The 12398-nt window shown below is 37.5% G+C and overlaps 1 protein-coding gene across 3 annotated transcripts in view; it reads right to left on the minus strand.

The window, feature by feature from the left end:
- Positions 1–11654, minus strand: part of LOC113096631 (diacylglycerol kinase iota-like) — a 40293-nt gene extending 28639 nt beyond the window's left edge. For 2 of the 3 annotated variants that reach the window (XM_026262014.1, XM_026262008.1), the window contains exon 1: positions 11409–11653. In XM_026262014.1, coding sequence (XP_026117799.1) covers positions 11409–11599 — 191 coding nt within the window. In that variant the 5' untranslated portion in view covers positions 11600–11653. Of the gene's footprint in view, positions 1–11408 lie in introns of all 3 variants that reach the window. The other variant, XM_026262013.1, reaches the window with a different exon arrangement.
- Positions 11655–12398: the final 744 nt, after the last annotated feature.

Genomic DNA, 12398 nt, shown 5'->3' on the forward strand with positions numbered 1-12398 from the left:
AAGAGACACACAGGGAAAATTGCATGTGATTAATCATGCAGCCCTAATTTATACATCATCACTGTAAAAAATGAATCATGGGTCTTGTAATTTTCATCAAAAAAATTAAGGTGATAATTAAAAATAATGTGTGGATTTCATTAAAGAAACTGTGATTCAGTGTTGTATAGAAAATAATGAGGACTTTTTACTAATAAAACCAAGAGATGCGTTTTCCTCATTTTGTTTTAGGAGACTTAAGCAGTTTTGGTGCTTGAATTGGGGAACTGATTAAACTAAAATAATTAAGGAAAGAAGGCTGTCTATTTAATTTAAGTGAATTAGCTCAATTTTGCAGTTTTATTTTAGAGGTGATTGTTAGTTCCCAGCATGCTTTGCATATAAATTTTGAAATTAAATGCTACTTTATGTTTTTGAGTGAAGGGAGGCATCTATTAATGTTTAATGTTCAGTTACATTTGTAAGAGTTTCTGTAACATCGAAGTTTCCATTGCACAGTGCAATCGTTACCACTGTGCAGAAGAGTAGAGCTTGTAGTTATGGATACTACTCTTGTAGTACTTTGGATACTACTCTTGTAGTTCTACTCAAGGTACTGTAACCTTGCTTAATGAGCAGTAGCCTTGCTAATGCTAGTGCAGTACTTTCCAGTAGATCTCAAGTATTTTCCTGTTTGAGCTGATTGGCTGTATACAGTCTTGTAAATGTATAAAATAACAAAATACAAACAGATCTTTAAAAAATCACAGACTTTTGAGAATAAACTTAAAATAAATGAGCACATTTCCCTAATTATATTACATTTATTGTGCCATAAACTAAATAATTTAGGAATTTTTACTTAATTTATTTGGGTAAATTTCACTAAAAAGAACAACCTTAAAATCTACTCAAATATAATACGTGTAATATTGTTACCATAATATTTTTAAGCAGATAGCATGTAATATTTTTTACAGTCTGAAAGCTGAAAAAAATATGCTTTCTGAGGGTGCAAAAAAAATCTAAATACTGAGAAAAATCACCTTTAAAATTGTCCAAATGAAGCAATGCATATTACTTATCACAAATTAAGCTTTGATATATTTACGAAAGTACATTTTAGATAAAGGAAATGTATCTATATGGAACGTGATCTTTTCTTAATATCCTAATGATTTGATAACATTCCATGATGGCTCTTGACTGACACTGCAATCATAATACAGTCGGATGGCACTGGAATCTGCCTACTTAATATGACATTTTCACACATACAGAACAAACTTGCTGCTGTTCTTCTCGGGATGTCACCCTCGCTCTTGAAAACCCAGATAACATCCGTGGTGGAGCTGATGATGGATGAGCTCAGCAAGCCTGATTGACTGACAGATAAATGATCATCGCATCTTTAGCGTTTTGCGATCATTTCAGCTTAATGATGATTCTGATAACAGCGTAAAAAATGCATGATACATATCCAGACTAACTTCACTGGCAGCAGGTGTGCAGCTGTGCCAGTGCCACTCATGGAATGAGTAGCTTTCTAGTATTTTAAATATTTAAATGCTTTCGTTGGGCAATGCATTCATTGTGTAGTACCATATTAATTTATAGCGTTTCAATAATTGCACTGAAAACCAACTTGCATTTAGGATAATGTGGACTTATAAGTGTGCAACAGAACTCCCCTCCTGCTGGTTCAGAGGTCAGACAGGAAGCCTGGGCTTTTCCCCGCTTCAACTCCCCAAACAACAGGGCTCAGATATTAATAGCCATCACCACCCAGCCTCGCTCTGGGACGCACACTTTCCCTCCACAGTCCAGTGATGACTGTCATTCTTCACATGTCGTTCTGTCCGTCCTGTCTCTGCTCTGTCTCTGTTTCTCTCTCACACATGAGTGACAGCAGTGTTGTGTGTCCTTTCCTCATGGCGATGTGACAATCTGTTCCTCAACCCTTCTCTCATTCCCTCTTTCCTTCCTCTACTAAAGGCTATTAATATATAGGACATGTTTTTAAAGAACAATCCTCTTTAGTCTCTCTTTCTCTTTCTCCACATTATCTCAGGTCTTCAGCCTCTCACCTTCCTCTTTAACTCTCACTTCATCTTTCTCTCTTCTTCCATACCCTTCTTACTTTCCTTCTCGCCAGGGTCTAACTTCAGTGTCTCCTGGCAGACCAGCTGTTTTGGGCAACATGCACCTCGTCCTTCACCACATGACGGAGTAAAGACACTCTTCCCCCTGCATCCCTCTATCCTACATTCATCTCCTTTTGTCTGATTATGTTATGCAATTTTGCTTCTCAAGTATTTTTAAGAATGTTTGGATATTTCTACCAGAAAATAACCCTGATTAAGAGAGTGATTTTGTGCAGTGCAGCGGGTGCAGGATCCGTGGGCGGTCTGGCTTTGGCGAGTGCCGTTCACGCGGATCCAAGTGCTCCTGGGTAATCGCGTATTACTCTATTCATTTCAGTCTTTGCGTTCTGACACTTTCTCCTGTTAAAGATCCTCATGCATGGCAACACGACACATTTTACATTCCTCCAGCTCACTGAAAGACTCAAGATGGCAAAAATTTCTTAAAAATAACTGAAAGCAATTCAGTCACTCAATTGACTGAATATATAAACATGAAGAAAATATTAAGTGGTGCTTAACTTGGTGACGCTATACTATGTGCTCTGAGTGTTCTGGTACTAAGATGCTATGTTCCTGCTATAATATTCTAGAATGCTCCTCAGGCATTATTAGGGTTTTCTGGGTGTTTCCTTACTGGGTCAGTCATACCAGCTCACCCACAAGTCTCTAGATATTGGCTTAGTTCCCTCCTTCAATGTAAATCGATGTGCCCTTTTTGCACGATTATCATCTGCCATGCTTTTTTACAAGTATGATCCGTTATAAAAGATACAGAACACTCATTAAACGGCCCAACATGAGATATCGTTCATGTCTGGAGCACAAACAGTGTACCAAATGTCTAATTCTTATGGTTAGTAGTAGTTAGTTCAAATCAAATGTGAACGATAGCATTAGCGATGCTCGTCTTAAACACAAACAGCTTCTGCTGATAAATGGTTTCATTATCTTTTAAAGCATAGCTTCTTACATAAAAGGAAATCCTTGCGGGTAAACAGTAAGGATGGCAGCTCTTTATTAACGCTGTAAATAACAGTGATTTCTCCTCTGATGCTCGCATTCAATGCAGGCAAAATAATACTGCGTTATGTGCACAGTTTGCTCTTGCATGTAAAGTTTGTTATTTCAATTACTTTGCAGTGCAACAGAAACAGCTGTGACACATTTCCCGGTGTTTTAAGGGAGAGGTCCAGACCCCATGCAGTTTCTGTGTCCTTCCCTTGACTGTCTGTGACCTGACAAACACACACACACACACACACACAGAGTCTGTCGTTTGGTTAACAACAATCACAGGAAACCAAGTCAGGTCGGCCCCTCAGAGTTTAGTAACAACAACAACATCACATATAGTATGGCTAAAATATAGCAAAAATATTTTAACAATATTTAATGCACTATCTTTGCTTTTCTGTTGCTCAAATTGTACTTAGTTCTGTCAATACCAGGCCATGGGTTCGATTCCTCGGGAATCCACAAGCATATGAATGCAATACAAGTCACTTTGGATGAAAGCATCATCCAAATGCATAAATGTAAATGTATCTTCTTTTTAATAATGAATTTGTTCCGAAATCACCATTATTACAACTGAAAGCCACTGGAGCTAATTCGATTCAAAATGTTTAATGCAAGATCTAAAATACTGTGTGCATATATATATATATATAAACTAGTTCAAAATGTGTTCTTCTTCAAATGAACACATTTCATTATTTACATTTAAATGCAAAAAATATGGAATATGGGATATAATATGGAAATGAATCAAACATTCAAACTCCATTTTAAGTTTCCAAGACACTGTTGCAAAAAAAAGCACAGAAATATTAATCATAATCGTCATTGTAAATATAATAGATCACCCAGTCCTAATGCATAAAGCATATATATTTTCTGCAGGAGGAGGTGTTTGAATGCACTGCACTGCATGCAATGTTCTCTCAAGTTATAGATATACACTAACGTGACAATCGGCGTCGTGCGCGCTCAGGGGCTCCGCGAGTGGGAGCGTGTGGGATCGGACTGTATAATTACATATAACTGTGACGGTGATGCTTTTGTGTGAGTGTGTGTGTGAGTGTGTGTGTGAGATTGAGAGCATCATTGGGAGAGTATGTGGGAGTGATGGATCCCACTCCTGGCTGTATATAAACCTCCTCTCTCCCTTTCTTCTCTCTGTTCTCCTTCTCTGGCTGCTGAAACCTTCATAATTAACCTCTGTGTTTGGTGCAGGGTGCGGGGGAGGCATCGGAAGCACGCATCTCTCCCCTATCTGACCCAGCCATCTGCTGAAAATAGCCCTGCCATCAAAAGCAAAGCTCTGAGATGGACTTGGGCGGACCGCACACCTACACGAGTTATTAGAAACTGCTCAGGGCCGGAATATGAGTCCCAAGAGCCTACTTTATACTAACATCTCCAAAAGACATGGTTTAATTACTGTAATTTTCACATGGCAATTCCTACAGGTGTCTTGAGCTCAGACTTTTGACTTTCAGACCAAAGTCTGATCTACTTCGCAGATTAGTAAATCTAGGAAGTGAATGTAGATTAACAGGTAAAATGACCAACCGAAGCTTGCTTTGTTTATATGAAGTTTAGTGGTAGTAATTCTAAAATTAACACTTCATATTATATAAATATAACAAAAATATTGAAATATTGAGGTCCAGGTTGCTTAATTAAAAGCTTATCTGAAAGCAAACATGCTATAATAAATAATAATTATACATAATATAATAATATATTGACTGTCATTCAATTATTAATTATTATTATTACATAATAATAATTATAATAATAATAAATAATAAATATAACAACTTTCTTTACATTTTTTTATTATAATTATTTATTTAATTTTTTACATGACACCCTAAAATCCTAAAGTGCAAAAATCTAACAAAGAAAAAAAAAAACATGTCAGAAAAAGTGTAATTCGTATTTCAAAATTTAATTTAAATATAAAAAAACTTTTCAGAAAGGGTTTGTATTGTGCAAAATGTCTAACAGCTAATGTAAAAAAAAAACTGCTGTATTAAAAAAATCTAGACAATCTAGAAAAAGGCATTTGTCATAGTCATTTGTGGACAATTAATCAACTCTCCTGATTCATCTCTATTCTACGACTGACTTCCAAAACCACAGGTTTTGAATTGAAAATTAACCCTTGACATCCTTAACCACATGAAATGTAAATATACATCTGTTACCACTGTCAAAAACATATTCAGGGCATGAATGAAAATAAATAGAATTTATAGAATTTAGAATTAAAATAAAAAAAACTGGTATGTGGACTGAGTTTAAATTTAAAAGAATGGGCGGGTTGAATTTAAATTTAGAGAGCATTTTTATTATGCAAAAGTGTTTATCAGCTATTCTGCACAATGATGCTAAACCTACAACTAGTGTTAAAAATATAAAAACAAGAAAAAAATTCAATGTAACCTTGAAAAACTCAATGGATGAGTCAGTTGTTGGCGGACTAATGTCTGTAACCACAAGTTTTTGAACTGAAAATTAACCCTCAACATCCTAAACCACATGAAATGTAAATAGCCTCTGAACACAGAGTAATGCTGACAGATGGCTCTCCTGGTAATGATCAGGTAAATGTTGTGTTGTGTGTTGAAAACAGCAGTCTGAATGCAACACTAATGTGTGTCAGGACCCTGAATCCTCCATTAGTGTGGTAAAAGTGGGACGGATCTGCTCTGTTCTGCCTCTAGGAGGGCTTCAGGGACGTGAGGGACCTCCAGGTTTGTCTTTTCCACCTGAGTTAATGGCTGCCTAATTGAATTAATCATTTGCTAAATGAGGGCTGGGCTGCTGTAACCCTGTGCTATCAGTGTATAAAGGGCTGAACCCATCCACACACACACACACACACACACACACAACCTCCCAGACCACAGCTGGAGAGAGATAGAGGCGAGCTATAATTAGTGAGTGCATTACACAGAGAAAGAGACCAGGAGACAGAAAGGGATAATGTGTGCACAGAGCGAATGCAAATGAGCTGCACATGTTTACAACCTTATCCAGCCTGAGAAATAGATGATAATCTTCAACTTTAGTAAAAGAGGTGATAGGTGAGAGATATGGTGAGATCGACTTTAAAATATGAGATAAAGTTGCAATTGTAAGAGGGATATAGAGATATATATATATATATATATATATATATATATATATATATATATATATATATATATATATATATATATATATATATATATCCTTAAAGTTTTTATTTTTTACATAAGTCTCTTATGTTTACCAAGGCTGCATATATTTAATCAAAATACAGTAAAAACAGTAATAATGTGAAATAATTTAACAATTTTAAGTAACCAATTTCTACTGTAATATTTATTAAACTGTAATTTATTGCTGTGATCAAAGCTGTATTTTCAGCATCATTCCTCCAGTCTTCAGTGTCATATGATCCTTCAGAAATCATTCTGATATGCTGACTTGCTCCTCAAAAAACATTTATTATTATTATCAGTCTTAAAATAGTTGTGCTGCTTCATATTTTTGTGGAAATCATAAGACATTTTTTCAGGATTGTTTGATTAATAGAAAGTTCAAAAGGATTTCTCCTTCTAAAAGCATCATAGATGTATTCAGTTTGACTTTAATGTCTCCTTGCTGAATAAAAGTATTAATTTATTTATATAAAAAAAGTAGTATATAGTTACCCATTTTGTTTTTTGATGCTTTATTTAATTATTCATATTGTGAAGTAAGATGTTGGTCATACCACCTACTTTATACCAAAAAGACTAAACCAGCAAGAACCCATGCACCTGAAGTAACTAACAGAAGCAAACACAAGGGGATGAAATCTTCTAATATGCCATTACTATGAATGAATTAAAAACAGTTCAGCAGGTAGGATTACACACCAATTTTACTGCTCCAGCAATCCGTTGAATTACTCAGCATCAGGATTCAGATCATTAATAAAACTCACATCATCGGCCAAAAAAGCCTCCCAGTAATCCCAGTTCAGCCTGTATATATGCAGGAGCCTGTGTACGGAAACACCATGTCCTCTGCATTTAACACATTCACCATGTTTACATTCATTATGTAGAGTTCTGGAGTTTCCCGTAAAATCAACACAAATGGGCAAAACCAGATTCGATTTCTGGTCTTAGAATATATGTATATAAATATTGATTTCTCTGCTATTTTTGTGCATTCAGTCCAAGAATGATTTAACAAAAACACTACAGCTCGAACGGCGACAGAAACTACAGACCTGCATCTACGTTCAAGAGCACATTCAGGACAGAAAAGACACAGGAAATTAACACAAACCATATTTACATTCTTAACAGATATCCTTTATGATATTGCACACATTTCATTTGAATCAATGCAATAAAATGTTACATTGCACATCTAATTCAATGCATTTTTGGCATGCACATGTTTTTTATTTGGATCTAAATTCAATAACATGTCTAAATCTAATTTAAAAAACTGCATCTAAATGTAACATTATTTGTTGCATCTATATGTAATAACATTAAATTTTTATGCAACATCATAAATGCAATAACATTATTTGTTGCATCTTAATTCGATATATATATTTTTTATCTTCTGGTGTAAAAATATTAACAATATAACCAATAACATCTTGTTAGGTTAGAACATTTGTCCTATATACGCTCAAAAGTTTATCACATAAGTTAAATGAGTTGTGAGTGCATTAAAAGAGACACAATGGATAAGTGATGCAACAAACCAAAACAAAACCTGTCCATATGGCAAAATCATGCCTATGACAGTTGAAACCACATTTCATTCTCTCGTTTGATGCTCCACCAAAACACATTGACGGCAGCTGCCGTAGCATGTTTTATAAAAGACCAGCGAGCCTGTTTGAGCCATCAGTGTCAGAGAGAGTTAGAGCGGGCGAACTGCACAAGTGGTGAGACAGTGTTAACTTCCCGCTGAAGCGGGGGAAGACGAATGAAGAGAGAGAGGAGGAGATGAAGTCTCTCACACCTCTAGTGTGCTGGTTGTCTACAGGTGCTTCTCTGCCAGAACTACAGGTGCACGACTGAGTCAAGTAGAGGAACTACAGGAGACAGCAGAGATGGAGCACTTGAAGGAAAATGAAATGGAAGAAAGCATACAACATTCTCAAACTAAGACTTGTAAACATGTACAGTGTTTATTTGTGGGCATGTCATGTCATTTAAGTCATCATGTGGCTCTTAAATCAGTGGAAATGCAGTTCGGGCCTACAACAAGACAAAAGCCTGGACTATATTTTTGCTTCGACCCTCAGATCAGCCAGAAGCTTCACCGAACAGAACAGCAGAGGAAAAGCCTCTTACACTCATATACCTACTAAGGAAAGGCTTCAAAAGCTCAATCCTCAGACTGATATACAAACCCCACCGCAGACAAGGAAAACAAAAAGACTGGCTTTATCAGCGTTAAACCGCCCAGTTTGCGCTCACCCATCTTCAGGAGAGATTATGACCATTTATGTAAAATCCTTATTCGCGTCAGCCATCAGGATCTATAGAGCGCTCCTGGGTTTCGCAGGTAATGAGACAAGACTAGGCCTGTTTAACGCACCTATGTGATTAAACACATCAGCTGGACTTACAACAGGACAACTGCGGGTCCAGTAAAAAAGGTATGTGCACATTTAGTCAGTGATGGAATGACTACAGCCCACGCACAGTATTTACACACAAATTCTCTTGCGCATCAACATTTAAAGTAGGTGTGGCGGCCATTTCACACTCTGATTCATGCCAGCTAGAAATGAAAATTATAAATATATATATGTAACACACAGCATGCTAAACTGACTGTGAAGGGTACGTCCTAATTGGGCAAAGCGTCTACAGTCTTTAGCCAAATGCACAAAGCAAAGAGCCAAACAGGAGGAGGGCTGGCACAACTTGACAGATGACTAAATGCACCAGGGAACTTATTAAAGTTTCACTGATAAAACACAACACTTGTATGTGATCAAATATTAAACCCATTGCCGTCTATTCTGCAGCATCACTAGGTGGCACAACGCATCACTTCCTGGTAATATGCTTCCTCGTTGTGCTGACTGAATGCTCTGGATTCAAAATGCATGAACAAACTGACTCTATTTACACATTCCTAGTCTTGCATGTTTCTATGAAAAAAAATTGTTCTAATCATTCATCAAAATGTGATTTGTTAGGCTCCTAAAACATCATTTCTGTTCAGCCCCGCCCCCTCCATCCACCTGCCATATAAACCAGTAGTGCAAATCCACTCGAAACGCATTATTTTCCTACATTTCATTACATTTCAGATCATCACATTAATTGTTGCCAATCTATTTAGAATGGTAAATTAATAGAGTTGCCATCCACCATTTGCAGAAGCTCTGCAAACATGGCAACAAGTTTTTTCTTCCATGCCGACTCTGATTCTGAGCAGCCCACGATAAATATGCATGTTTAACTTTTCAGCAGCCTGGCGAAGTGAAAATGTGTCAAGCATGTATAAATCTCCAGTCGAGGCTGTGATCGGGACACTTAAAAATGCATGAGGTCTTTTTTATGTTCCACTGTCTGCTGCTGCTAGAGCATCCTGGAGAGAGAGAGAGAGAGGACACAAGAGCCTCTTCATAAGCCCGACATGATTCACTAGATAACAAAAAACTGATATAAGTGCTAGGCCTATATTTCAGGAGAGTATGTAAAAGAACAATGTGGCTCTGTTCCAAATTCTAGTGAGCTGCCTACATAGTGTATCTGAGTATAATGGAAATCCTGTGCATTTCTTTCGAGGAATGTATCTTAACATCTATATAGAGCGCTCAGAATCAGTCATTTATAAGTTGTCATTACAGTTAACAGCATGCCTATGTAGAAAGTAACCCCAAGGCAGCTCAATTGATTTTGGAACAGTGTTCCTGTTTTTGTCTTTGGCAAATTCAGAGCTTCCATTTTTAGGCACTTTGCTTAAAAAAGCAAAGCAAGACAAGTTGATCTAAGATGCTTTGCATTTTAGGTGTTTGTTTGTTTGTTTTACTGATGGTGTGGTTAAGTTTCATGGGACTTATTGACGTCTTATCTGGATTGGAGATGGATATAGATCGCTCCTATGAAAGAGAGGACACCTTTGATCATTTCTTCAGAGACTGGCCTTAATTGTGAGCAGAGGACTGATCTGCTCAGAGGAGGATTGACCTTAAGACTCTGAAGGAGCAGTAAGGGTGGTAGTGACCCTCCTCCACGGACAGGAGGTCAAATTAGGGGTCTCTGAGAAGAGATGAAAGTGAGTCAAGTGACCACATGAAACCACTGTTTCAGCATGAATCTAGTGTTGTCAATATGGCTCGATCCTTACATTTGTCTGGAATGAATGACATGATCAATGCACCCAAAAAGCAAGATTGAGGTTTTAGGTTTCAGTTTTAAGATAGATGAAACATGAGGAGCACCAATGCTCACGCAACTTATCAATGCAAGTAAGATGGCTTTAATTTATACAGATGCACCAGAGATTATTCTGACATTGAAAACCATTCTCTAGTGCCGAAATGACCTTTAACCCTCTGGAGTCTAAGGGTATTTTGGGGGCCTGTAGAAGTTTTGTCATGCCCTGACATTTGTGCTTTTTTTTTCAGTTTCTTATAAATATCTAAATGGGTAAAGTCTAATCTCACTGTAATCAGCACAAACTGGGCTATAATAACATAGGAAATGCATGCATGTACATGATTGTGTTTTTGAGAAAAAAAGTAAAAATTATGTCAAAGCATGTCGTTTTTGACCTTTACATGTGGAAATAAGTCTCTCTACCACAGATGAGTCAAATTCATTACGATTCAGCTATGCATCAGTCTATTCGTGTTATATTCAAATGCCAGTTAAGCAATTCAATACAAGTGCCTGTCTTATAGAGCAAGAGTTTCATGTGAAAGAGGAAAATAGAGTTGAATCAATAGCAGGCAAATACAAAGATATCATGCATATGAAACGTTTTTTATTTTTTAATGAAGCAGTTCATTTACCAACACTAGCCCTAATGCCATTGCTGTTCTCATGATAATAAACGAAATCTCCTTTCACATGGACATCCTAGCAAGAAGTCTATTATTATTATTATTATTATTGAGAGTATTATTAACAAATGGGGTTTAAATGGGGGTAACGCACACAAACAATCCATCTGACATGTCCCACTGCTCCATATGGTGGAGAAATACACGTTTGAATGATACAGGTTTGAATTAAACCGCATATTTACCGGTACGAGATCTGTTTCCTGAACGCCAGACCTTTGAGTTTCTCCTCCAGCGAGTCTTCCATGTTGGCGAAGCTGCTCATCGACGCGTCTCTCCCGCAGCCGCGTGTCTGCTCGTCCGCTGGTTCTCCACCGGCGGCTCCTCTGCTGTTGCGCTCCGCTTGAGACGCGCGTATGTCGGCCTGGGGGTCCATCACGCTCCGCTCGGCACTGAGTGGACCCCCTTCTCTCTCCTCCGGTGCTTAAAAGTCCTTCCAAGGTGTCCTCCGGTGTCCCTCATGAGATGAATAATATCTATCTATCTATCTATCTATCTATCTATCTATCTATCTATCTATCTATCTATCTATCTATCTATCGATTGATTCACTATTCACTCACGCGACTCTATCCAGCGGAACTACAACAACAGCTGCATCCATCCGCGAGAACATTCCGGGCTTTGCCTCCTCATCCTCCACGCGCAGCAGCATCGGGCAACAAAAGTAGGACAGAGGGTCTCCGACCGAACGGGCTCTCGTGCAAATGCGTGGTGATCTCTGACGTGTCCACCGTGTCTGTGATGGAAGAGTCTCTCCGCGGAGAGAGCGCGAGCGCGAGCGCGACGCACGAGAAGCCGTGTTTACGCGAGCTTTTAAACCGGACCTGATTGTGATTACAAACCCTTTGCTATGCCAGGAAACTCCTGAGACACAGCGAAAAAATAAAATTAATTAATTAACAAAAATTAAATAATAAACATAGATCATTTTGGTTTATGGCGCTTGTATTGGTCATTAGTATATGATATTATCACTCAAGAATGTAGGATTTATTAATATTATCAAGTTGGCCACGCCCCCTAATTTTTGTTACGACAGAAAAGCTGCTATTATCATATTATTGGTTCTATTGTCCCCGAGTGTTAACTAATATGTTTATTCTAATTTATATAAAAAAAAGGTTTAATCTTTAATCTGGTCAGTTCATAAATGCAAAAAAAAAATGTATATA

The sequence above is a fragment of the Carassius auratus genome, unplaced genomic scaffold (assembly GCF_003368295.1).
Source record: "Carassius auratus strain Wakin unplaced genomic scaffold, ASM336829v1 scaf_tig00216011, whole genome shotgun sequence".
NCBI lineage: Eukaryota > Metazoa > Chordata > Actinopteri > Cypriniformes > Cyprinidae > Carassius > Carassius auratus.